This window comes from Rhipicephalus microplus, chromosome X (genome assembly GCF_043290135.1).
Source record: "Rhipicephalus microplus isolate Deutch F79 chromosome X, USDA_Rmic, whole genome shotgun sequence".
Classification (NCBI taxonomy): Eukaryota; Metazoa; Arthropoda; class Arachnida; order Ixodida; family Ixodidae; genus Rhipicephalus; species Rhipicephalus microplus.
The window spans coordinates 162,732,662-162,756,948 of record NC_134710.1 but is presented as its reverse complement, the minus strand read 5'-3'; the positions used below and the strand labels follow the sequence as shown (position 1 = coordinate 162,756,948).

At 45.7% G+C, this 24,287-nt stretch overlaps 1 protein-coding gene across 1 annotated transcript in view; it reads right to left on the bottom strand.

Annotated features, from left to right (window-relative positions):
- The window catches only part of LOC119177106 (annulin), a 52,519-nt gene that overhangs the window by 21,348 nt on the left and 6,884 nt on the right, over nucleotides 1-24,287 (bottom strand). Inside the window, exons 2-8 of the mRNA XM_037428492.2 lie at nucleotides 16,477-16,689; nucleotides 14,736-14,869; nucleotides 12,808-12,946; nucleotides 11,029-11,147; nucleotides 10,683-10,793; nucleotides 9,753-9,927; nucleotides 9,019-9,157 (exon numbers count right to left, since the gene is read on the bottom strand). Of these exons, the coding sequence (XP_037284389.1) occupies nucleotides 9,019-9,157; nucleotides 9,753-9,927; nucleotides 10,683-10,793; nucleotides 11,029-11,147; nucleotides 12,808-12,946; nucleotides 14,736-14,869; nucleotides 16,477-16,689 (1,030 nt within the window). The remainder of the gene's footprint in view (nucleotides 1-9,018; nucleotides 9,158-9,752; nucleotides 9,928-10,682; nucleotides 10,794-11,028; nucleotides 11,148-12,807; nucleotides 12,947-14,735; nucleotides 14,870-16,476; nucleotides 16,690-24,287) is intronic.

Genomic DNA, 24,287 nt, shown 5'->3' with positions numbered 1-24,287 from the left:
GACAATATTGAAGCACTGTATGAGCGACATGTACATTGTTCTGTGTGTATAAACCCCTGATTCCACATGTCTGATGTGGCCTAATGAGAATCGACATCGCAAATTGCAACTTATTAGATAATAGATTTCAGAAAATATTCTAATGCACGTTTGACAGAGATATCGGTCTGTAGCCCTCGTCGGGCCAAGGTTTTTCCTTTTCATTTGTTTTCGGTGCTAACACAGAGTGAATTTTGCAAAAAGATTGTCGGAGTGTATCCACATATTTGAAAAATATTCAGCCATATAGGAGCAAGCGTGTTTTTGAAAGTTTTGCAAAATTCGCCTGAGATGCTATTAGGGCTAGATGTTTTCAATAAAGGTAATTTGTCAATTGCCTGCTCAACTTCCTGTATAATAATGGGTTCATGAATGACTGCACAATCATTATTCTTCAATGTGCTCACAAGAGAAACAGTACTAGCCTTGAGGTGAACGTGAGGAAAATCAAAGGGAGAGCTAAGTAAACTGCTACAGTACTTTTAGAACGCCAAGTTATTGTCTCTTGTATCTTTTACGAGCACACCGTTAGAGGACAAGTCTGGAAGAACTTTAGAAATTGCATGGCGTTGCTCATCAAGTAAAGCTTGGCGCGTCGGTTGCTCAGAGTTTAAGGTGCGTTGGTTCCGAGATTCAATACGTGCCCCTTGGTAGCGAGCAGTATCATATCTTTGAAGTTGGTGGTGGTGGTGGTGGTGGTGGTGGTGGTGTTGCAGCAGGCGGGGTTAGCCTGGCCTGCATGGCCGGCAATTGTTCCGCCTGAGCATTTCCTGAATTTGGAAATTGTCACCCCGTGTCAGACAGCCCAGTATCTCGCAGGAAGACCAACAAAATTTGTTGCACGTTCCACCTAGTTGCCGCGGGTCCTTCAGGAAAAATGACGTCATCAACTGTCCGGTGCCTATGACAGCCTTTTTGCAAGGTGCGGATCATCGCTGCTCTTTGCACATCAAACTGGAGGCAAAGCCAAATGAAATGTTCAATATCCCCGATGTCACCGCAGAAGGCACAGAACGGGGAAGCGTATCTCCCAGTCTTGAATGACCAGGCCGGGGAGTATGCAGAGCCGGTTCTTATTCAGTACAACAGCGTCACTTGTTCACGAGAAAGTCCATGAGTTCCACATGCTTGGTGTGGAAACTTGTATATCGCCTTGAAATGATTGCATATCAAATCTTTGTTGTTCTGGTAAGTCTGGGAGTTCCTACTTTTGGAACAGATGTCCGTCGCATTTAATATTCTCAATGTCTTTGATGTAATTTCCCGCCATTTCGCATTCCATCTCATAAAGATCGCAAAGGCTTTTGAGAAGTATCTTTTGATCATTCTTTCTACAGAAAGACCTAACAGCCCCAATTTCTGAAATTATAGCACGAACTTATTGTTTAAAAAGCTGCCAAACAGCGAATATATGCAAACCCATTGAAAAAAGATTGCTTCATTGCCATCTGGACAGAATTCATCAATTTTTGATATCAGAAGAACTTCACGTTCATTGTCCAAAGGCCCACTGGGGGCGGAATCGTTTGTGCTGATTTTCACCAATTTTCGCAATAACAATACAATAGTGTGAGAATGATAAAGCTTCGAGGCTGCAGAACATTTTACGACAGAGGAGTGATGAGGACACGTCAATACGGTCAAGCCAAGCACGAGAACTGCCGTGTACTCTTGTATATGCCATCTACCGATTCGAGACCCCGATCTCAATTAGTCCTGCCTTATCTACAATACCGGATAAAAGCTCGCCACTCCTGTCACTCTTTCCACAATGATTATTACGATCATTAGCATCACATACGCAGTTCAAATCTCCCAAAGGTATCGTGCATCTGTCCGCGTCAGTTAAATTACACACTTTCTTGAATAAGTCAAGTCGTTTCAGAACCTAATTAAACCCACATAGATTGATTATTCCCTACGGCGCTCCTTGCAACAAAAATCACAGCACATATACCTGCCTTCATCATCAACACTACTGCAAAATGCTGAGCAGAGTAAGCTCTTTTTCAGAAACAACCAACAGCCCGCAGATAAACGTTTTGCTAGTGATTGATTGATTGATATGTGGAGTTTAACGTCCCAAAACCACCATATGATTATGAGAAACGCCGTAGTGGAGGGCTCCGGAAATTTCAACCACCTGGGGTTCTTTAACGTGCACCCAAATCTGAGCACACGGGCCTACAGAATTTACGCCTCCATCGGGAATGCAGCCGCCGCAGCCGGGATTTGATCCCACGACGTGCGGGTCAGCAGCCGAGTACCTTAGCCACAAGAACACCACGGCGGGGCCTTTTGCATGTAAAACACACACATTATACTCAGACATAAAAGGCCCCAGGGCCTTCTCAGTCTCTTCCTCACTCTCGATATTTGTATCTTGGAAGGCAACAAAATCGAGACGCTTTCGATTGAAAAGTCTAGGGAGCTGTACCTGTTTCTGCGAAGACTTAAGGCCACGTACATTCGAGGTAGCAAAGATAAGTCAATCAGACTTCGCCATGGTGACTACATTCTATTTCTCTTATTGTCCCTCTTGATCAGTCCCAAGAGTTGATGTTGAGGCTTCCCGTGAACCCCCACAAGGCCTCCTAGATCGAGATCACCAACATTTTCCTTTGGGCATGGACTGTCGGCGACGGCGTGACTTCCTATTTACTGATGCTTGGTTGCTCCCCTTGCTTGAATCCGAGCTGGACGATGCGTGACGCTTTGTTGCGCATCTATGCGCGACGTCACGAAGCGTACGTCGTCGAGTGTCTTAACGGCAAGCCATTTATATACACCATGCATGGTTTCGGTCCTTAGAGCTCTGAAACTTTTCCGCGTTTTTATAATCAGTAGCGAGGTGGCGCGACAGGCTCGCGTTGGGGGCTCTCCAAAGGTCGTCACCTCCACGAAGCATGATCAATCTTGCGGGCACGCTCATCAGACTCGTAATTCGGGAGTGGACGAAGGTCACTTATCTCGCTGCTGCGGCCGCGTTTACGAAAGGAGCGCGTTGCTTACACACGACGAAGTAAGAATTGTGGCAGTTGTTCGCTCTTGTCTTGTGTATAATTAGGCACTTGTTTTGTGCGTCTTTCTTTCTGTCTGAAATGCGTGCTATAAGTGTTGAGCTGCGACAGTTGTTAGTCCACGCTCATCCTGTGTAGGTTAATTTCGTGCGTACTTTCTGCTTGAGGTATGCGCTGCAAGTTTCCAGCTGCTTACCGCTCCTAATGAGACTTTGCAATTTGTTGCTGTTGCTGAAACAATGCACAATAAACGCTAAACTACCTCTTTGAAGACAAGTTTCCCTTTCGTGTTATACTGATTCTTAGATAGGGGGATCAGCTACGTTTTTTCTCAGTCTCCCACACGCCTTCATAGCGCAGGCGAAGTAGGGTAAATAGCACCCATTTTCAATTTTGAGCAAACCTATATTCACCTTGTCGAATCCGGTTCAACCATTGTGAAAAAAGGAATACTGAGAAAAATGAATAAAAATTGCATATTTATCTCTGCAAGCGTGTACAAAGGTATTGTTACGGTGCATCATCGACAGGAGCAAGCGTGGCACCTAGCGAAGATGAAGAAGACGCCTGTGCGTTAGGCGCTTGCAACTCAGACATCTTGTTCAGCTGCCGATTCTCGGTGGACGCTGTCCTGTAAGCCAAGACCTCGCCCCGTCACATTTGGTGGAGGTGCTGGGTAACCGCCTCGCAACGGAACTTCGCAGCGGCTGACGTTTGAAGGGTCATTCCACAACGATGACGGAGAGTACGGCGTGTGAATCTGCTCCTGGTGTTCCTGCGGCCGGAGATGATGCGGTAACTACATCTCCTTCTGCGACCACAACCTTCGTGCTCGAACCCCCGCGGGATCCTGGCACGTTCAGCGGTTCCGGCGATCCAGATGAAGTTGACGTTGAAGATTGGCTGGTAGAGTACGAACGTGTGAGTACTCGATACCGATGGGGCCCGACTCTTATGCTGGCAAACCTGTTATTCTATCTTAGGGGAACCGCCAAATCGTGGTATGAGAACCATGAAACAGAACTTGGGAGTTGGGCAGTGTGCAGGGAGAAAATGCTGTACCTGTTCGGAAAGCCGATTGGAAGAAAAATGGCCGCGAACAAAATGCTCGTGGCTCAGGCGCAGACCTCGACCGAGTCTTACGTCTCCTATATAGAAGATGTGTTGTCGTTGTGTCGCAAAGCCAATGCCGAGATGCTGGAGGCTGACAAGGTCGGGCATATTCTTAAGGGGATTGCGGATGACGCATTCAACCTCCTCATCTGCAAAAATTTTTCTACAGTGGACGCCATTATAAAAGAATGTCGGCGCTTTGAGCAAGCGAAGAGCCGGCGGATTAACAGCGTGTTTACCCGCCTTCCGAATACGGCTGCAACATCATCTTGCGAAGACCGTGCAAGAACACAGCCACCACCTCTAGATTCATCGGATCAGGTGACCCGAATTTTACGGCGCGAACTTGAAGCCATTGCCTCTGCTACGGCTCACACCGCTGCAAGTGACACCACCCCACTCACTGCTAACATGGTTCAAGCCATCGTCCGCCAAGAACTCGCCAGCATAGGTATTCCCTCGGTGTGCGCTTTGCCCAGCCCGCAGCGAGCTTCATGGCGTCCACCCTCGTCCTATCACAAGCAGCAGTTTACGGCCCGATCTCGCGACCCTGCTGCGTGGAGAACCGTCGACAATCGACCAATTTGTTTTCATTGCCACCGTATCGGTCATGTCGTCCGTTACTGCAATTACCGCTGGTCCTCGCCACCTCGGACTTCATCTCAGCCTCACTACCGACAGGACAGCACCCGCTTCGCATCTGCCGCGCAGCCTTCTCCGCAAAACAACTACAGAAGGTTCAACAGCCGATCTCCGTCACCGCATGGTCATCAGTCGCGTTCACCTCCAGGACGTCGCCAGTCGTCTCGCTCACCGCAGACTCGCAGGCCGTCGTCCCCATTCAACCCCGCTCCTGCCTACCCGGAAAACTAAACGGTGCAGCGCCCGGAGGTGACGCTGCATTTTCGACTCCCTCCACAAATCCTCTCTTGACGCTTCCGACGAGACAAAATTTGTTAGACGTTGCCGTTGACGGTGTGGCTATTTTTGCCCTTATAGATACTGGAGCGCATATTTCTGTAATGAGCGCGAACCTTCGCCGACGCCTACATAAAGTGCTCACGCCTGCCGCTTCCCACAAACTTTGTGTCGCTGATGGGAGGACCCCTGATGTTCAAGGGATGTGCACAGCCCGTGTGTCCATTGCCGGTCATCCTACATTAGTTCAGTTTGCCGTCATTGAAATGTGTCCTCATGACCTAATACTTGGTTTGGACTTCCTGTCACGGCATTCTGCGCTCAATGATTGTGCCACTGGTGCTCTCCAGCTTGAACTGCCGCAGTTTGCCGATTTTCCAGCAGATTATTCTCCCCGTTTATGCTCTCGTCACCACGTTCGCTTGCCTCCGCAAGCTGCTACATATGTCACTTTGTCGTGCTCACGTCATGTGCCCGACGGTGACTACCTCGTCACTCCTATAGTCGACGTACTGATGGCCCGAGACGTCGCCCTTGATCACACTGTTGTCGCCGTCGCTAATAAATACACTCAACGTGAGTCTCTTGACTCAACTCAGACATCTTGTTCGGCTGCTGATTCTCGGTGGACGCTGTCCTGTAAGCCAAGTCCTCGTCACAGTATTTTAGTGCGCAACCAAATATGCGTTCTCACGAGAAAACTTGCATGAATCTTGCTGCTGCAGTTGCTGAATATTCTAAGCTTGCTTGCAATTAATGATACAATAATTTTTCCCCAACTTTTATGTGTACGTGTGCTACAACCATCCACTCTGTGCGTGTTTTTTTTTAATTTTTGTTATCATGGCAACAAAAGTTTGGTTTGCGACTTGCATTCAAGCGACTAACCTTCGATTAGGGTGACAGAACGACGACCTGCAATGTTTCATCCCAAATGAACATAATGAGCACTATTTAGAGCACAAGAGAATAGCTCAAGAAGTGCCGTTTGTATTGTTTCCACCCCTTGTCCGTAATAGCTTACAGCACACTCTCTCTGACGTATGAAAAAGGGGCACACGAATACAAGTGCTAGCAACTGAATTTTATTTCCATGGAAGACACGTGTATGTATACATACAGAATCGCAGATGCGTGAGTACATGTCGTAAAAAAACGTCCTTTGACAATAACAAGTTATCATTGATGTCACTCAATAGGGAAGACAGGCTCAAGTTTGCGCAGCGCCATTCGTCGCCCTAGTGGATAGAGGGCAAAGCTCTGGTCACTCGAATGGGCTACAATTGCTTGGTTTTCCCATTGCGTGCACAAAAAACTTGTTCCTTGGGGCTTTTATATTGCATTTTGCACACGCTATAGACACCGCTCCTTCGTCATCCTGGGAAGCAGGTACAAACTCCTACTGCATTGTGAGCTGATACAAAAGTTTAAAAATTGTCTGAGACCTGAAAACTACCCCTGAAGTTCTACTGTTTCCAATGCAAGCAGTGCGAGGAGCAAAGGCATCAAGAGTGGATTGTGGCAGTTCGTCGATGCTTCCGGGGTCTTGACACTTTGAAGAATCTTTTATCGCGCACAGTATTACCAACTACTAACGGGGAGAGACATGATGGCTGGACTCATATGAAAAACAAGGGCGTTTGTAAACTGAAGTTACAGCAAATAGACAACTGCTGTACAATTCGAGATCGGGCACCGGCTTTCCGAGACAACCATTTTTATAACGCAAGTGTGGCTGAGATTGCTAGCTTAATACACCACTGTTAAAATACCGTACTGTGAGCCCTGCAAGTGTTTTATTCAGCTGATGGCTGTAGACTTCTCGTCGCCGCTCAGTGTCTACAGATTTGTGCTGCGTGTTTGCGCTGAGCGTTTATACGTACAGTTCTTTCAAGCAACACCTACCGATAAGTTAGCAGGCTGAGGTGTCGAGTTGCTAGGATCAAAGACGTGAGTTCGATTCCCGTCTACACCAGCTGCATTTCTATGGAAGCTCAACGTAGTAACAGTGCGCTTAGATTACGATGCAAGAATGGCAGGCAGGGCGTGTTGGTTTTGTATATTTGAAGCGTACGGTGGGATTAAGCAGAAGTGGCACTTGGTGGGTGTCCGCCGTCTCTCCGTTGTCGTCGTCGTGCTTTACACTTCAAATAGATTTAGGTGCACGTTAAAAAACCTTAGGAGGGCGGAATTAATCTGGAGTTTCACATCATGGCATGCCTCTTAAGGATATCATGGTTTTAGCCCGTAAAATATTATATCTTTGCATGCACCCTAGCTGCAGGCGATATACAGCTGCCTCTATGGAAACGAGTTGAGAAAAAAAAAACAAGGCAGCAATAAAATTTTGAATGGTTTCGTGAAATTAGACGCGGTTGTCTGGGGTGAATCTCGGTGTAACTAAATACATGCTTGATCCTTGCGGGTATCGTATATTATGATGAAGACCAAGCGAGCTGTCAAAACAACGATATTGACATTCGAATCGGTAAACACGCTGCGTGATCAGGCGTGGATATTCATCCGAAATGAAACATGCGCACAAGGAAAAATGCATGGTCGAAGTGGACATAAAATATTTTTTTTTGTGCATCGTTATGCTTTCAAAGCAACTGTGAAAAAGGCAATGTGGCATTGACCTCCCGATACGACGTTGTTAACATCCTATGAAAGCCTGAGCTAATGTAAAACTCTTATGAAATGGAACACTGCGTATTGCAACGGGGTCAGGAACTCAACAAAGCAGACGTAAGTTCTGTCTCTTTCGCTGACCCCCTAAAAAAATTCAAGTTGCGCGACAAACTTGGCACTCAAGCAATCGAAATCCGAAAGCCATATACAAACACACGCGAAAGCTTGGTAGTGGTTTGCCGACAGCTCCGAGAAGACACAACTGCCGCAGCAAATGCTCGTTTTACCGGTGACATGCATATATAATTCGCACCGTCACCTCACATTTAATGTAATAGAAAGGTGGCTGTTCACCATCGACATGCACATAGCACTCGCTCAAAGACATCACGTTCAACTTGCTTGGTCCCGCAAATGTTATCAATGAATCCCTCTCAATTTTTGTGCGATTCACACCGTGAAAACGTTTTTATAATCTTTTGAAACCTTCAGAGCAAGTCACAGGTGACGTTGCACGTGGAGGGCGACCAGATAACAGCGCGTGCAGAGCGCTTGAACGTGCTGAGAGAGCACAGGCAGAAGGCGGGAGCTACGTACCGAGCGACCGGCTTTTGCTAGAAACAGTGCGAAACACGCGTGGTGCAGCGCCCTCTGGCCTAGGTTGGAAGGCATACGTTAAGAAATGCATGCAAGACTGTTCGCTGAGTGACATTAATGATAACTTATCATTGTCAGAGCACGTTTTCTATAGCATGTACTCACACATGTGCTATACCGTACGCATATATGCACGCGTTCCATCGAAATAAAATTCAGTTGTTAGCCAGCTTTCGTCTTCGCGTGTCCCTCCTTCGTTCGTGCTTCAGAGTGCGTAACACGCTATTATGAATATTCACCAAGCACCGCCGCGGTGGTCTAGTGGCTAAGGTACTCGGCTACTGACGCGCAGGTCGCGGGATCGAATCCCGGCTGCGGCGGCTGCATTTCCGATGGAGGCGGAAATGCTTTAGTCCCGTGAGCTCAGATTTGGGTGCACGTTAAAGAACCCCAGATGGTCGAAATTTCCGGAGCCCTCCACTACGGCGTCTCTCATATTCATATGGTGGTTTTGGGACGTTAACCCCCACATATCTATCAATCAATCTTCACCAACCAGCACTGGTCAAAAGACATGTTTACTCTTTTCGTGTGCCCATCCATGTTTTTGTATTTTCTTTCATGACGATACTTTACCAAGTAGCTCAGTTTTCCGTAGCGCTATACAAGATAAGTTGTGGGTATTGTTGTAAAATCTTACCAGATAGAGTCAGTATTGAGTTTATCCACGGGTTTGCCATTTTCGTCGTAGAACTGGTCCACTGTCGCACTACCCTGTGTGTCATGGGCTGAGTGGTAGGTGGTCACTGTTCTCGCCGGAAGGCCCAGTGCCCGGCAGACTGCGAAGATAATATACATCAGAATTTGTTGATTTAGCATTATTGTTGTTTTATCAGTCATAAATGACGGGCACACGCATGCACTGAAGTGGCCGAGTTTAAGAAGTGTTTTGCACAATATCGGTCAAATTAATTTTTATACAGGACTTTTAACGTTACGAGAGGGTATTTGCAAAACGACCGACCAAACTTTTCAGGGCGACGTACAACATGTGTGGCTTTTCCATGTGTTTAGGGACATCTAGGGAATAATGAAATAAAACTGCATGACAGCATTCATAAGCGGCCGTAGTTCAGTACTCGCAGCCACGCTTCGAGCGATACAGCTCGGCGGGCGCACCATAAATCCATCGTTTATTAAGGACGACGTTCCATTGCTGCGTACCACACTCAGAATTGTCGACGTGCTGTGAAGTCAGTGCGTAGAGCCGTGACCAGTCAGTTCACCGCTGACGACGTGCAGCAGAAGTTTTTCACGCAATAACCGGTGACTGCTTGTTTATGACGCTGCCTTACGTTGTCGATGTTGGTGCGAGTGCGACACCTAAATGCTTTTAGATAAGTCAACACGAGTGAACCCGAATGTGCACCTCACCAGCGGTAGTGACACCAGCAAAGACCCAGCACTGTCCAAATTTGACAGGCCGTTTGGTCTTATAGTACTGTTGGAGGATAGGGTGGCTGCCAGTCCAGGAGACCGGAGGCACGCCACCAGAGTAGTTCGAGGTCCAATTTCCAGTGACCACACCCTGGTCGTCTGATGAGTTCACCTGCAACAGTGAGTAGTACTCAGTGTTTTCGTTCACGCGCGAACAACGCTGTACCGGTACGAACCTTCGAACGAAGGCCAGCTTTCTTGCGCTATAGCTAAGTCTTCTCATTTTCCCAGCTTGTGTATAAAACTAAATCCACTATCGCAGCAATATCTGCCTTCTTGTGCTTTGTTATGGTTTACCAGGGGCAATGGTGTTTGGCGTGAATCACTAGGACAGAAATGAAAATTTCCGCTCATCCTTTTATGCTTTCCTCATCATAATTGACCCCACTCTTTGTACCGCAATAAAACTTACGAAATGTTATTCATCACAGAGATGAGACAGAACTCTCACGATTTCTGCTCCACAGAAAATAGTCATTACGCTGAAGTAATAAATAACACATTACATTGGTGACATGTATATTCTTGAACCGGGGATGTCGCTGGAGCCACCACTTTGCCTAGTGGTGCTTTCTTGTTCAAGGTAGCAATGCTGAAGAAGGCAAAACCAGTTGTAGAAACGTTCGCTTTCCATGTTTAAGAGTGCGCATCTCTTCCAGCCTCCACTATACCCTGAACATCTACCTTGTTTAAACATTGCGAGTTGGTATCGCTGTTTGAGTTATGCACCAGCACGTAGAAGCGGTTACACACAATAGATAACTTGAGAGTTTACAAGTTAGCAAAAAAAAGAGCCCTTTTTTCTAGACTCCGTATTTCTAGGTTGGTTAGTGCTCGAAATCTTATTAATCGAATGAAAATACTTACGGCGGCAGAAATGTGGCGAGCAACAAGCACAGGATCTGCACAGGCTTGCAGAGGAAGGTTGCCAACGTTTCTCAGCAGATAGACGCAGCATTCCAAGACATTCTCTTCAAACTGCAATTTGCAACAAGTATCGTAAGAGCTGGGTGATTGCGCCGTTCTTTTAAAGCTTCTCAAGAACGGCTGCACCAGCTACTAAGGCGGGAGAAGTTAGGACCTGCCTTTAATTCATTCATTAGCATGTCTCTGTATTATTTCGAAGAGGGTGCAGTATGTCAATCCATATAAAGATTTCACACGCGAAAGGTTAGAAACAATCAATATGACTTTTGCCATAGCGTCCACTCACATGTCCATACTTCCAAGGGCTTGGCTTCATTAATTTCATTGTTCCACGCCAGATGATGCCACTGTGAGCAAGCACGTACTCAAATCTTGCTTCGGGATTCTCCATGTATACAAGGTCCTCTGCGTATAAAACCAAATAAATAAACAATATACACGCATAAATTGTTTTGCATCCTTCCTCGTGTGTTATATTGTATCCAATGCCTTGCCAGCTTGTGTGCCTGAAGTTTCACTTGTTCGCTTTCTTTTGCGTGGGCTTCCTGTTAATTCGTAGTTTCAAATATATTTTTAAGGCATTTGTTTTTAAGGCGCACTTAGTACCCACAAGCTAAGGGATGTATACAGTTCTCGCGTAAACTTAATGAGCCAAGTTATGTAGTATAAGTAACTACTTCGAAAACGTCTTAATAACTACGTGCAGACGTGGCGATTTTATGGCTCTCTGGAAACGACGTTTTCAAAATAGCTCCCGGAAATCATTTATTTGTGATAATATTTAACTCTTAAGTCACCAAAACCGAAAATACGGGAAAAAATAAGGAAACAATATGACAGTGACGCATATGATTGGAACCAACTTTATTTTATGGGTAGGTGTCAGTCCTATATACCAAGTGTGTCAGCGTGCACAAACATTTTCGCGACAATAACAAATCATATTGAAAAATATATTGAATTATACCATGTGCTTTTAATAATTACAACATGTCAAGAATTTACGTTGATCCCGGGGCTACAGTATTCACACTGATACAAATATCATCTTTATTTGCGCTATAAAATGATTTATAACTGAACGCTGGCACAAATTGCCATTTGGCGAGGGCGGGGGCACTACTCGGTGAATGCATGTCTAGGAAGCATAGTGCATACGTAAAGATTTCGTAATTTTGTTCTTCATTGAACGCTCTCCCTCTTTCGCTCCTTCGTTAAAGCAGAGGCTCGTTTTGCGAATATGAATGATATCACAAATTAGAGAAACTTTATAGACAACGGCCAGTTTGGTCGTTTGTGGTTGAGCTTATACTGGCCGTATGCAGGTCAGCGATTGAACGATAAACAGTCGTTCATTAGCTTCACTTAGTGCACAATCTCCGAAAATTTGTCTATGAATTCGCAAAGAACGCAAAGATGACTAAGCCTATTAGTTAATAGGAGTACAGCGCCACGCAATGAGAGAGGTGTTTATATTACCCATAGGATGATTGCCCCCCCCCCCCCAAGCACCAAACAATTTTTCGCTGTCTTCCTCTAGAATAGGCTCGCAGTTAAATAACTTCTTTTTATACCATCGGCAACTGCTACGTATTCATTATTACATGAGTCGGTCCTACTAGTAAAGTGATGTTTTTTTTTTAGCTGGTCATTTCCTACGTTCGTTTTTTTTTGTGTGTCCTTTCCACCGCAAGCTGTACGGCCCAACTAGGTGAGAAACATGTGGTAACAGATCCAAAATTTGTTCACATGCTTATAGGCCACTGGGTCAACCTTTTGCAGTTGCACAAGTTTTGTGACTGCTTCCCTCGGAAATTTAAAGTAGACATATAGTGACTTCCGGAGAAGGTGAAGGCCTAAAGCGACAAGAAGTCATCGAACGAAGAATGCCTCGTGAGCCTTTTGACGAAGTGAGTTCACTTCGTCGGAGCAGCAAGTAATTTTATTGCTGCAGTTTGCGCCATGACGAGTGCAAGCCTTGCTGTCGAAACCTAGGCTCCAGTGACGTTCCTAGTTAGACAAATTCCCATTGCGTTGGCGTGTGACACTCCAAGCCTCGTATCACCTTTGCACCACGGGTTGAAGAGAATGTAGATGGGGTCCGGGTAGGTGTAACGGGCGCCCACAGATTCCACCACGTTGCGCATCTTGGTGTCGACATCCATGATCCATGATCCAACGATGCAGGTTGCCGGTGTCATAACCTGCGGAAGAGAGAACGGCGGCAGTGCTGCTGCGTCTCAAGGTACAGTCTCAACGGAAATAGATTAGCACAAACGAACTGTCGCTGGAGCCACAAAATTGCGACACGCGGTGCTGTTGTTCATGAGCACGCCAATAGCGAGACCAACGAGACTGCCAAGCATATTCCATTTCCAAAGCATGGGTGGTCGGTAGACCGGCGGTAGGCAGCCCCTCTTGCGGTAGGCCCATCCGAAAGCCCACATCTTAACGAAACGCTTGTTCATTGCTTATAGGAAGATGTGGGTATGCAAGTGATATCCTTTTTTTTTTGTTTGTTTCTGCTCTATATTTGCTGAAGTTGTGAGCAATCACATCTTTATCGCAGCTGCCCAGAAAACGCTGCTTATTAGAGTGCTTCCCCCCTGCTATGAAATATGAAGTGTGCTTGTCACTCTCGATATCGGTGCATTAGGAAAAAAAAACCGGCGCTGCATGTCACCATCTTGTCGCTCCGGTTCCTTGTGCCAATCTTTTTACGTTGAGACTGTACTTCGGGCCCATTCGCAACAAACGGAAGCAAGAACGCAATGCTAAGGTGTATCAAAATCTTCATGTATTGAAGCATAACAGACACACAAAGAGGGGCAAGCAGGTTAACCAGTGATATCGACTCGACTACCCTTTACAAGAGCCCATATATAAACAACATAACGTGCATAGGCACCTACTGATCTCCTCAATAAATCTGACATCAGGTTCAGAGAAAAAATCCAAGGAAAGGAATTTTGGCATGGATACAATTGCTGCAATTCTTTCATTAGATTAATTTACCGCGTATGTACATATTCCACTTATATTAGTCAATTTCTCACATCTCTTTTGTGGAGTACCTCGCGAAACTGTAGTCAGTTGTCACGCTTTATGCGTATAATAATAATAATAATAATAATAATAATAATAATAATAATAATAATAATAATAATAATAATAATAATAATAATAATAATAATAATAATAATAATAATGGGAAGAAAAAGAAGAACTTGTTGACATCTTGAAAAAGCATGCAAGCAAAATTTGGCCGTCAAAACCCCTTTGTTTTGTTAGTGGTAAAGCAGCTTGTATTATTGCGATAGAAATTTTGCGCATGCTTACTGCGGATTTGGGCTATCTACGTCATCGTGCGGGGATTACAGTAATACAGTGATTATATATATATATATATATATATATATATATACAATGTCAGGGGATTTAGAATTAGAACAAAATTTTCTGAAACACGCTACCTGAGATACGAATCTTCTCAACCTTCCCAAACTCGTTGTACCAGAAGGTTCCTATTTTTACTTACGGTGGACCGACAGGCAACCGCGCGAAGACTGGGCTATAGTGGATACATACATGGAAGGACAACAGCGTGCAAAGGCGAAGAAAGAGAAGAAGGACGAGCGTAAACGAAAGTTATTTGTCTCTCTTCGTCTTTCGCCATAGCCCGCTGTTTCTCTACCGAGACGTAGAGGCAGCTTTTTTTTTGTGCTTTATTAGGCGTGTCTGGCCCTTTTAATTGGGTTTTAGTCAATTACCCACGTGAATAACTAGGTTTTTTCTTCAGTTCACGTATTTCTCAATGACTTTTCAATTTTATACAACTATTACTAATTGTTTATAAACATTTTTAAATCAAAATTGCCTTGTTCTTTTCAGGGTACATTTTGGGGTCACGAGTTGTCAGCCACTGCGCTATCTGCAGGCTAGCGCCACAAAACAAAACTGGGAAGCCTGAAGAGTCGCCTTCTGAGTTCATACCTCGATAAGCAGGGCCTTTTCCTCCGACTTCCTCACCACGGCACTCCAGGTACCTGACGACAAAGCCTCTGCACTTCTAAAATCCACTGGGACCAAGGCCGTCGCACCCTTCGAGTAGGTTGTACGATTCTCGCCTGCACAGGGTTGATTTATGGCAATTGTGTGAAAAGGTGTTCGCGATTGTCTCAAATAGTTGACCACCACCTAAAACAGTAATAGAACATTCACATAATAGTTGGCTAAGCCTATACATTCGTGCATGCAGCAAAACGACACTACTTGGCCTAAAAAATGGTTGCTTTTAATTTGGGTCTCGCACTGACGAACCGTAAACCAGGGGGCAAATTAACGATGTCTTCACGCTACTTGTCATAGAATTTGTAATTACATGTTGGATGGCAGCTCATGCGAATGTACAGCATCAGTATTGGCTTGACTTCTTCAATAAGAACACTTCTAGAATAAAAGCTTTTTTTCTTTGTAAATACTGCCAAGAAGTTTATTTCACAAAACATTTTGTTCTTAACTTCTTTCCGCATTGGTAATCCGCATGCGGCTTTGTATTCACAAAGGCCTTCCGCCATTTGTTGTTAAGAGTAAATTTCAGTGAAATCTGATGCTACAGGTTGTGACGTATACCCAGGAGGTGGCACACGGATCCCGTGCCCCCCGCGATTTTTTAATCTTTGGAATACAGAGCACAAAATGACACTCGACCACATTTGCATGCCCGGCCCCCAATTCAGATGAAGGAGAAGCCCTCCCCCCCTCTCTCCCACCGAAAACATTCTTACTGTGCGTCTAGCCGTAGGCACATATTATTAGAAAAACAGGTAGGCCAATGGAAAATGCCAGCCTGATCTAATGTTGCACGTTTAATAGTTTAAAGGACTGTTGGCGATGAACAGAAGTTATAAAAAATGCTTTAGAAATTATTCCACAGTTCTGTACACGTTCTACTTTTTTGGCTTTCGTACTCTTTTTTAGTTAGTTACAACAAAGTGGTTACAACAAATCCGAACCCACAACCTTTTAACTCAAAGGTTGTGGGGTCACATTACACAGACCGGAAGGTGGGTTTTTTGTTGATATTTTTTTCATTTACGTCATAATTACTACACGATAGTGAACGACAATAATTATTGTACGATATGTTTTCCGTGGTATAAAGGTCAATTTAATTCGCTTGGTTGTGTCTAACTGAGAAATGAGCTTCTCGGAAATATTCCCCTTCTTTTGTTTCAGAATTAGTTTAGTTAGTTAGTTTGTTTGTTTGCCTGTTTGTTTCTTAGCTAGTTAGTGTGTTTCTATGTTTCTTAGTTTGTTTGCGAAGATGCTCTTTATGCATTTATGGCGTACCCTGGGAGAGAGAATAGTTTCGCGAGGCGTTCAGCAGGGCAGTTTTATAAAAAATACTGAATTCACGTCGGCTATTTTACTACGATGGGAAGCGTTACACATGTATTTGAGTCGAATTGTTTCTAACCTCAAGGTGGTGCTAAAAGTGGGGCCCGTATCCATAAAAAAAATCCCCAACGCGAAATCTGGGTATAAGAGCAGCTGCCATGTAATGGCGACGTCATAGATATTATTAGCGAAGTCGGCTTGTGAACGAAAACAGCTGGCATGAAGAAGAAGTTTTGTAAATTAAACTCTGGTACAAAACTAACAGATCATTGCTTTCCTACCACCTATATTGTTCTTCGATGAATGAAACTTATTGTTTATTCTACTTGCTTACCTTCGACGCCAAAGAAGAGGGACAACGAGTCCGTTTCCGGGTTGAAGGGTCTGTTGAAGTTGATGACTATTGTGAAGGACTGCCCCCGCCGAAGGACAGGGGCTGGTTTTTGTGATTTAGTCCGGGCGAATCCTCTCGTGAAGTGATTCTCCGCGTTGTACGTCACGTACATGTCCACGTTCCGCACTCTGACCACCTCGTTCGGGTTTCCGGCTGCAGAAAGGTGATAAATTATTTACAATTGATTGTTGAAAAAATATACATCTCCTGCTAAAGGGAAACATGTCTAGATGCGAAACAGCAGGCGCTAACTCTTACACTTGCGGCGACGTTGACGCTGGCGCTCCTCGCTGCTCTGCGCGGGAGAAATACCCGGTGAGGCGCAAAGCACACAGTGATGGACCTGTGTTTCCTACCAGATGACGCCAATCACTGCTTATGAGCAATGAGAGACAGAAGACCCCGATTTGACACAGAGATCTACAATCCGCTTTCAGATAACGCGCAGGCTGCACACTTTTATTGTTCAACAACGCACACGAGAAATCTCCTACCGGCACTACCTTGGAGGTCAAGATTCGGTGCTTATATATACGGGATGGCAGCGGTTGCACAGCGCGAGCACTAGCTCTCTTTAATAAAAAAATTATGGGGACCCTTAAGCTTCGCCTTTAAGAGTTGAACGCGATAGCGAAAACTGGCTCCAAGTGCGCCCTTCGACGGCTAAGTGCATACTTATTCCTATGTTTTGTTACATAAACACGCCCGCACACAAACACGCACACGGTAGATTGGACCAGTGCGCGGTAATATCGTCAAAGGGGCTCATTTTAGTCGTGACACCTGTCGAACAAAATGCGTTAAAGGGGCCCCGAAACACTTCTTCAAGTAACTATGGAATGAATTCACTAGAAGAGCTTATTGCCTCACGAATTCAACACCGCAAAATTTTTAAAAATTCCTCCAGTGCGAGTGGAGTTACAAAGGTTTCTCACATGCTGAAATTGCACTATTTCTTCTCTCGTCCCGACGAAAACACTGGAAGCTAAGAAGGGAGGGGTGGCAGGGCAAAAAAAAAAAAAAAAAACTACCACGCCTCGTGAACTTGAGCACTTTTTTTCTTCGAATGCGCGGCTTGCTCAGTGTGATCGCGCGCGCACGCATGGACAAGTCGCGGCCTCTCACGGCTGTCTCGGTAACTTGATTTTTCGGTCACAGACGCACGAACGATTTTTCACTCACCAGCAACGGGGCTGACGCCGGCGACGGGTTTTCTGCGACACGAGCTTTTTAACGCTATCGCGTTAAACTTGCTAGCATACGCTGCCTGCTTCAGCATTGCAATGCGGGATAGGGCGAGCGTACGAGCGGAGAGAGTGGGGAAACCACACGCGTATCACACTGCCTGCGTTGGCATTGAGAAATTAGAGAGAGAGAGTGTAGGAGAGGAAAGGGGAAGGGCGTGCATGCGCTGCAAGGGTGGTCACGCCGCACACCAGATTGACCTCGACCATAAGGCGCTTCGCATATAAAACCCTAATATGTAGCGCCAGTTTATTTGTACTTGCTCTTGCTTCGAGTTGATTACAAAAAAAATTGTTCAAGCTCGTGCGTTCTAGTTTTTAGGCTGGTGTTTTTTGCCCAATTCCAAGTTATCCTTCCATTCTCTCTTTAGCATATAGGTGCACGTTATCCGAATATTGTATCGGTTGCTTTCGGGAACAATTATGAAGGAGCGGTGAGTTTTATTCTCACAGCCTTGGATATATGCAAGTGTGACAACGTGCCTGTAGTCGATATTTTCCCGGGAAGATAAGAATTATGCAGAAAGGGCTAGAAAACCAAGCGGGGATATCACTTCAGTTAACCTTCTTACTTTTCATCTCTCTCTCTCTTTCTCTCTTACAGTTTACAAACATTACAGACAGAGAGGTTTTTTTTGTTTTTGAGCCCGTGCTCAACTGTTGACCGGGAGGTTGCGGGTTTGATCCTGGCCATGGTAGTTGCATTTCGATGGAGGCGAAATGGAAGGAGCCCCGTGTACTGTGCGATGTCGGTGCATGTTAAAGCCCTCTACTATGGTGTCTCATAATCATATTGTGGTATTGGGATGTAAAAACCCGCATATCAACGCGATAGCGTTAAAGAGCTCGTTTCGCAGAAATTCCGGCATCGGCGTTGATGTCGGCGTCGTTGGCTGTGAGCGAAAAATCATCATCTTATGCGTGACTGAAAAATTGAGAACGATTAAAAAAATGATGGAATATCCACGGGGTGAATGACCAAGAATAGGGCGAAGCTTTTGCTATTTAAGATACCTCGCCCCACACCTAAATGAAACTTGTGAGTAAAACGTCATTAAACAGTGTTTATTGAACAATGTCGTTTCTTAATTCCGCTTTTCGTTTTATCTTCGATATGACCACCTTTTGGTCGGTGAAATTCACCGAACGCGGTTATTGCACTGGTTGTACGTGAAAGCTTGCAAACCCGACGTCAATGCAGATTCCCCTAATGATCGTCTTGTGATCGGGGTAATCGAAGGAGATGCACCTAAGTCCGTACCTGCTCGTCATGTATTGCATCAACCAATGCTTGTTCGGGTCTGATACGGCGATGTTGAAGTGGCCGACGAGCAGGAACAGTCTCGGCCTGTCATATATGTGCATGTCCTGGTCGTTCAACTTTTTGACGTCTTCGATTGGAAGATTGGGTGCCAGGTACAGCTTCTCGTGCGGCCTGGCGGGTGCCACTACCACGCCGCTTCGGCCTCCCGCGCTCGTACATCGGGATCTAAAGCAACGCCGCACGGCTTCGGGAACGCTTCTGCCTCGCGCGCCCCCACATAGGGGTTTCTTCTTCGAGCGCGAGCCGCCGCCGCCCTGTGCGCACGCCGCTCAGCAGCCTTGTCCATCCGCCGACCCTCTGAACGCGCACGTGCCTGAACGGCGCTTCTATTTTGCTATCTGGCGTACGGCAGAACATGCGATCACAGTCGTTCAATCGTCTCCCTCTCTCTCTCCTTTCCGTACGTGTGACGAAAATTTTCTTTTCATAAGATTCCCCTTTCATTCTTGTCTTTTCTTGAGTCGGACCATTTGCGTTTTTGAGCGTATATGCATTCGTTATATAGTACCAGTAGCACCATCTATGGCTTGTTCAAGAACTCAGGAGAGGTGGTTACTACAGAGGACAATCGGGGCACGCCTTAAGGAGCTTCGCTCCTAAAATAAATGACAGAAAATCCTGGAGCAGAGCGAGGACCAAACCAGGGTTCGAGTGGGGATCGAACCTGCGTCGTTTGCGTGGCAAGCGGATGGTCTACCACACAGTCACGCCTCTACTTGAGAAAAGAGAGAAAAGAACTTTCTCTGCTTTGAAATGCAGTGAAAGTAGCTTCCATGCTTCACAATCACACGCGTCCTGTATGCACGCCGACGGTACTTAAATGGGCCTTGCAACACTTTTTGAGCATGCTCAGAAAATGCTGCAGATCGGTAGCACAGGCTCCCGACAAAACGCGAGCCAAATATTATAGCGCAGCAGGCGGCCTGGAATTCACAATAAAATATCGAAGTCAGCTAAAAATTGCTTTCTCTTCTCTCGAGAAATTACGCAATAAGCCCAAAAATCACTCGTAGTCAGCCCTTCTATCTGCCATTGGCTGATTTGAACATGGCGCGCTCGCTCGTTACAGAGATCAGCGCGGGAGGCCGCTACTTGTCCACGAGTGCGCGTGCGATCGCACTGGAAAAGCCGCGCATTCGCAGAAAAAAGTGCTGAAGGTCACGAGGCGCACATGACGTTTTTTGTTTGCCCCTCCCATCTCTTCCTGCTTAGCTTCCAGTGCTTTCGTCAGGACAAGAGAACAGAGAATGTGATTGCAGCATGTGACAAATCTTTGTATCTCCACTCGTACTGGACGGGTTCTTAAAATGTTGCGGTGTTGAACTTGTGAGGAAATGTGCTTTTCCAGTGAATTGATTTTATGGTTACTCAAAGAAGTGTTTCAGAGCTTCTTTAAAAGCGGTTTTTAGTCGTCGAAAAGCCCCCTCCGGCTAATGTCATCACAGGGTCACCATGACGCGGCAGCCGACCGCTTCGCGCCTACAGGCACCACTTGTACCCAAACCTCTACAGGTGTGTTCACGCCGCAGTTGTTCACGCCGTGTAGAAGTTCCCCGGGAAAGCTTCGTTTTGAGCGGAGATGAATTTTTAGAAAAGTTTCTTTTATTTCTCATTTAGAATACAACACGTGTAATATATTATTGGTCAGCTGGAATAGTGAAATGCAACCACAGCGACATCGTTTAAGTCAGCGCCTGCGCAGACACAGGCGCAATTGAACGCCGACGAGCGATGAACGATGAGTGAGGAAGCAATCACACATTGAGATACTATAAAACCGGACAGTCATCAGTTTCGTGGGAGCAATAAGTGAGAGCCACCCACTAACGTCATGGGCTCTGCACAATCATAATATTTTAACAACCTTCTAGCGTAATCAATGATAAATCAAAAAGCAGTTATCGCCACCTATCGCAGACACTGGTCTGACAACAGGCGTGGGAAGCATCGCACACCACAATGACAGGAGAAACAAAACGACAGAACGCGCAACACTTTACGCTCAAGACAAAACGCCCTCAGAGGATGATGACAACAGCTTTGTATCACACCGGGTATTGGAGCACCAATCAATGGCACTAATATCGGCCGTTGCTTCTAGGCAGCGCTGGACGCTTATGTAGCAAACTAAACACTACGGCGATCGTCGTTGCCGAACACACAAAGCCACAAACAATGCTTTCCGTGGAAATCAAGTTCAGATGAACGGCACTAAAGTCAGCTTTCGAGAGTGCGATTTCACTGACGACGCCGATGGGCAGTCGCGAACAGCAGAGGCGCTCGTTTGGGTTGCGGTCTGTGCATGCAGAATGCCCATGCTTCTTGTTTCCTCGCGTGAGTGCTGTGGTCAGCAGCAACGTCGTGATGGCGCGGCGACGCGATTGGCTGGAGGAGGATCATTGAAGGCAAAAAGCCGCGTTTTTTTTTTCTTTTCTTGTACCCGATTGTAGCCCACGCGTATACAACTTAGTTTAACAATTCATACCATGGATTCAAATATTGAGCTTACATTTAAACCAGACAGGCCTTAGTTTCTTTCCTTTCAACCCTCCAAGCGCCGACTGTATGAACACCGATGAAGAGTTTTCAAAACAAAATCGACGTTGGCAGCAAATCAACGGCGATCATTTTTCTTCGTTCATCACCAGGAAGCGCGCGCTCGTAGAGATCCCTTAGTCCCAAAGGAAGGCTTAAGCTGTGTGTAAGAGATGCACTGGGGCCGAATTCACAAAAACTTCTCTTTCGTGAGGACGTTTTTCTGTTCAGTCAGCCGACTTCCCTAATAATAATTCTCACATCGTGATTAGCTGAAATATTTTCTCACGGAACCGTTAATGGGGCGCCAGGTTTTAGTTTGTCATTTAAATCAACAAAATTTATAGAATACGGTGAGGTAGAACCTAAAAACACATGAGTTCCCATGCATTCCCGTAATAAAACTTGTATGATTGCACGTTAAGGCACTTATAAATCGGAAAGATGCCTGCAGGCGCGAGCTACATTCACTGGACCCATATTTTGTCTGCATGCAGGTAACATCAGGGCTACTTTGAACAAATGCAATAATGTTATGCAAACAGCTCTTGGGTCCTGCATTTATAATGCCTCCACCGTGAAAGTGGGATCAAAGGGTATTCAGCAGTACTGCTCTAGCCTTCAGTATAAAAAAATGTACGGCACCAAAGCCTGTGACCAATGTGGTGAAGATTCCATGAAACATTCTGTGTCAGTTGTCAGACGTCTTACAAAAGCTCTTCCTTATTATTAGTTGGTGTCGATGATTTCGGTACCCAGTTTTGTGTCGGTAAAGACAATTCTCCAAGGACCGCTTTTATATCCTTTTAAAAGGCTATTAAAGCATTGTGGTGCTTTTAGAGCAAAAGCTACTCCATATCTCGCAAAGTCATTGATCGCGTCGCAATGATCTTTACTTCCGGTGTGCTAGTGCCACGCAAGGTACAGCCGTGGGCATGTCTGTGTAGAGCAGGTGGCGGATCCTGAGGGGTGGTGGGAAGAGTGATCACCCCCCCCCCCCCCCCAAAGCCTGTCAACACTCTCTCCCCCTCTCCTAAATGCTTGCCATCCACCTGCTATTCCCAATTAGGACAAATGAGTGGGACCATTGTGAGCACACATTAACAGTATTTATGCCATTACAGGGTTTTTGTGCTAGTAGAAACAAAAAGTAATGACCACGCCCACCTCTCAGGTGTTAATTCAAGTGACCGCCCCCTAATATGGGTGGCTGGATCCACCCCTGCGTAGAGCCCTCAAGAAGGCGGTTTTCGCTCCGTGAGGCGATACCTCGATGCAGTTTCGGGCTTTAATGTGGTCAGCCTGACAGCTAGGCCACACATGCTTCTGATACAGCACTTCAGAGCCCAAAACTGCCTCAAGGTTTCACCCCACAGAGTAAAAACCGGCTCCTCGCGTGCTCTACACAGACATGGCCGCGGATGTACGTCTGACCGTCTTTGGCAAAAGAAGAGCTGCACAGCTCGAGACGCAAACTTGGCGCTTGGCTCCCGGCAAGTTAAGACGCTACTGGCGCAGCCGCTACTATTTTGTCCTTGTGTTTCCCTCACTCCAAGTGACGCATGCCACGTGGTTCGCTGGAGAGGGGTGTCGCAGCTGTCGTTCTACGTGACTAGGCGAAGGTAGCGCTTCGTTACTCCGTCTCGTCATGAATGGCTTGCTGGCTGGGTCGTTTGTGTGTTCGCTTCAATGCAAGTGACATCCTGAATCTAGCCATTGAATATTTATAGCTAGACAAGCTACAAAATCTCATTCAAAGACGAAGTTGCTCGCTTCAACACCGGAGCAACTATATGCCAGATTAGCACGTTATAGAAAGGATTACCAAGTTTTAAAGCGTGCCAACATCTGAGCTACTGTAGCCGCCACCTGTTTGTGTGTAATCTCAGTGCTACCACGCCAGTCATACCTTCCGTTCGTGACAAATATGTTCAGAAGAATTATAACTGTTTTTTTTTTTCAATGCGAAGCCTTTCTTTGCGTACTGCAAGCACTTTCAGCATCTATCTATCTATCTATCTATCTATCTATCTATCTATCTATCTATCTATCTATCTATCTATCTATCTATCTATCTATCTATCTATTCATCTATCTATCTGTCTATCTATCTATCTGCCCACGACTGTTAGCCCTCCTGACCATTTGGATAGTGGTATCGATACCAAAATTGGTATGACATAACGTGACGTTATGACAAACTTCGCATACACGCTTACGATTTTCACACATGTGCTTTCGTTAGCTGTGGCGTGAATTTGGCAGTATGAAATAAAAAACATCAGTATAAATATAATTGAGGCACTCATGGTTAGGGTCCCTGATTTTCCGCGCACTCTTTCTCGCATACGAACGTTTGAAGTTCTCGGTCCACGTTGGCCTTAAACCAAAGCTATTCGACCACTTTAGCTGGAACACTGATTAGTGGAAAGCAACGCATATGGTTAAACGTTTCGTCAAGAGTTGACATTTTTTTACCAGCGCAGCGCTGACTTTAGTGATTCACATGGCATACAACGTTTTTACTGTAGAAATGGCTTTGTCAATTGTTTTGCCTGGCCAGTTAGCAACTGTTCTCCCTTCCTCGTGCTTTAGCGTGGAAAAGCAAAAATTTCGATTCCGACTAACCTCACCACATTTTTCTTTCT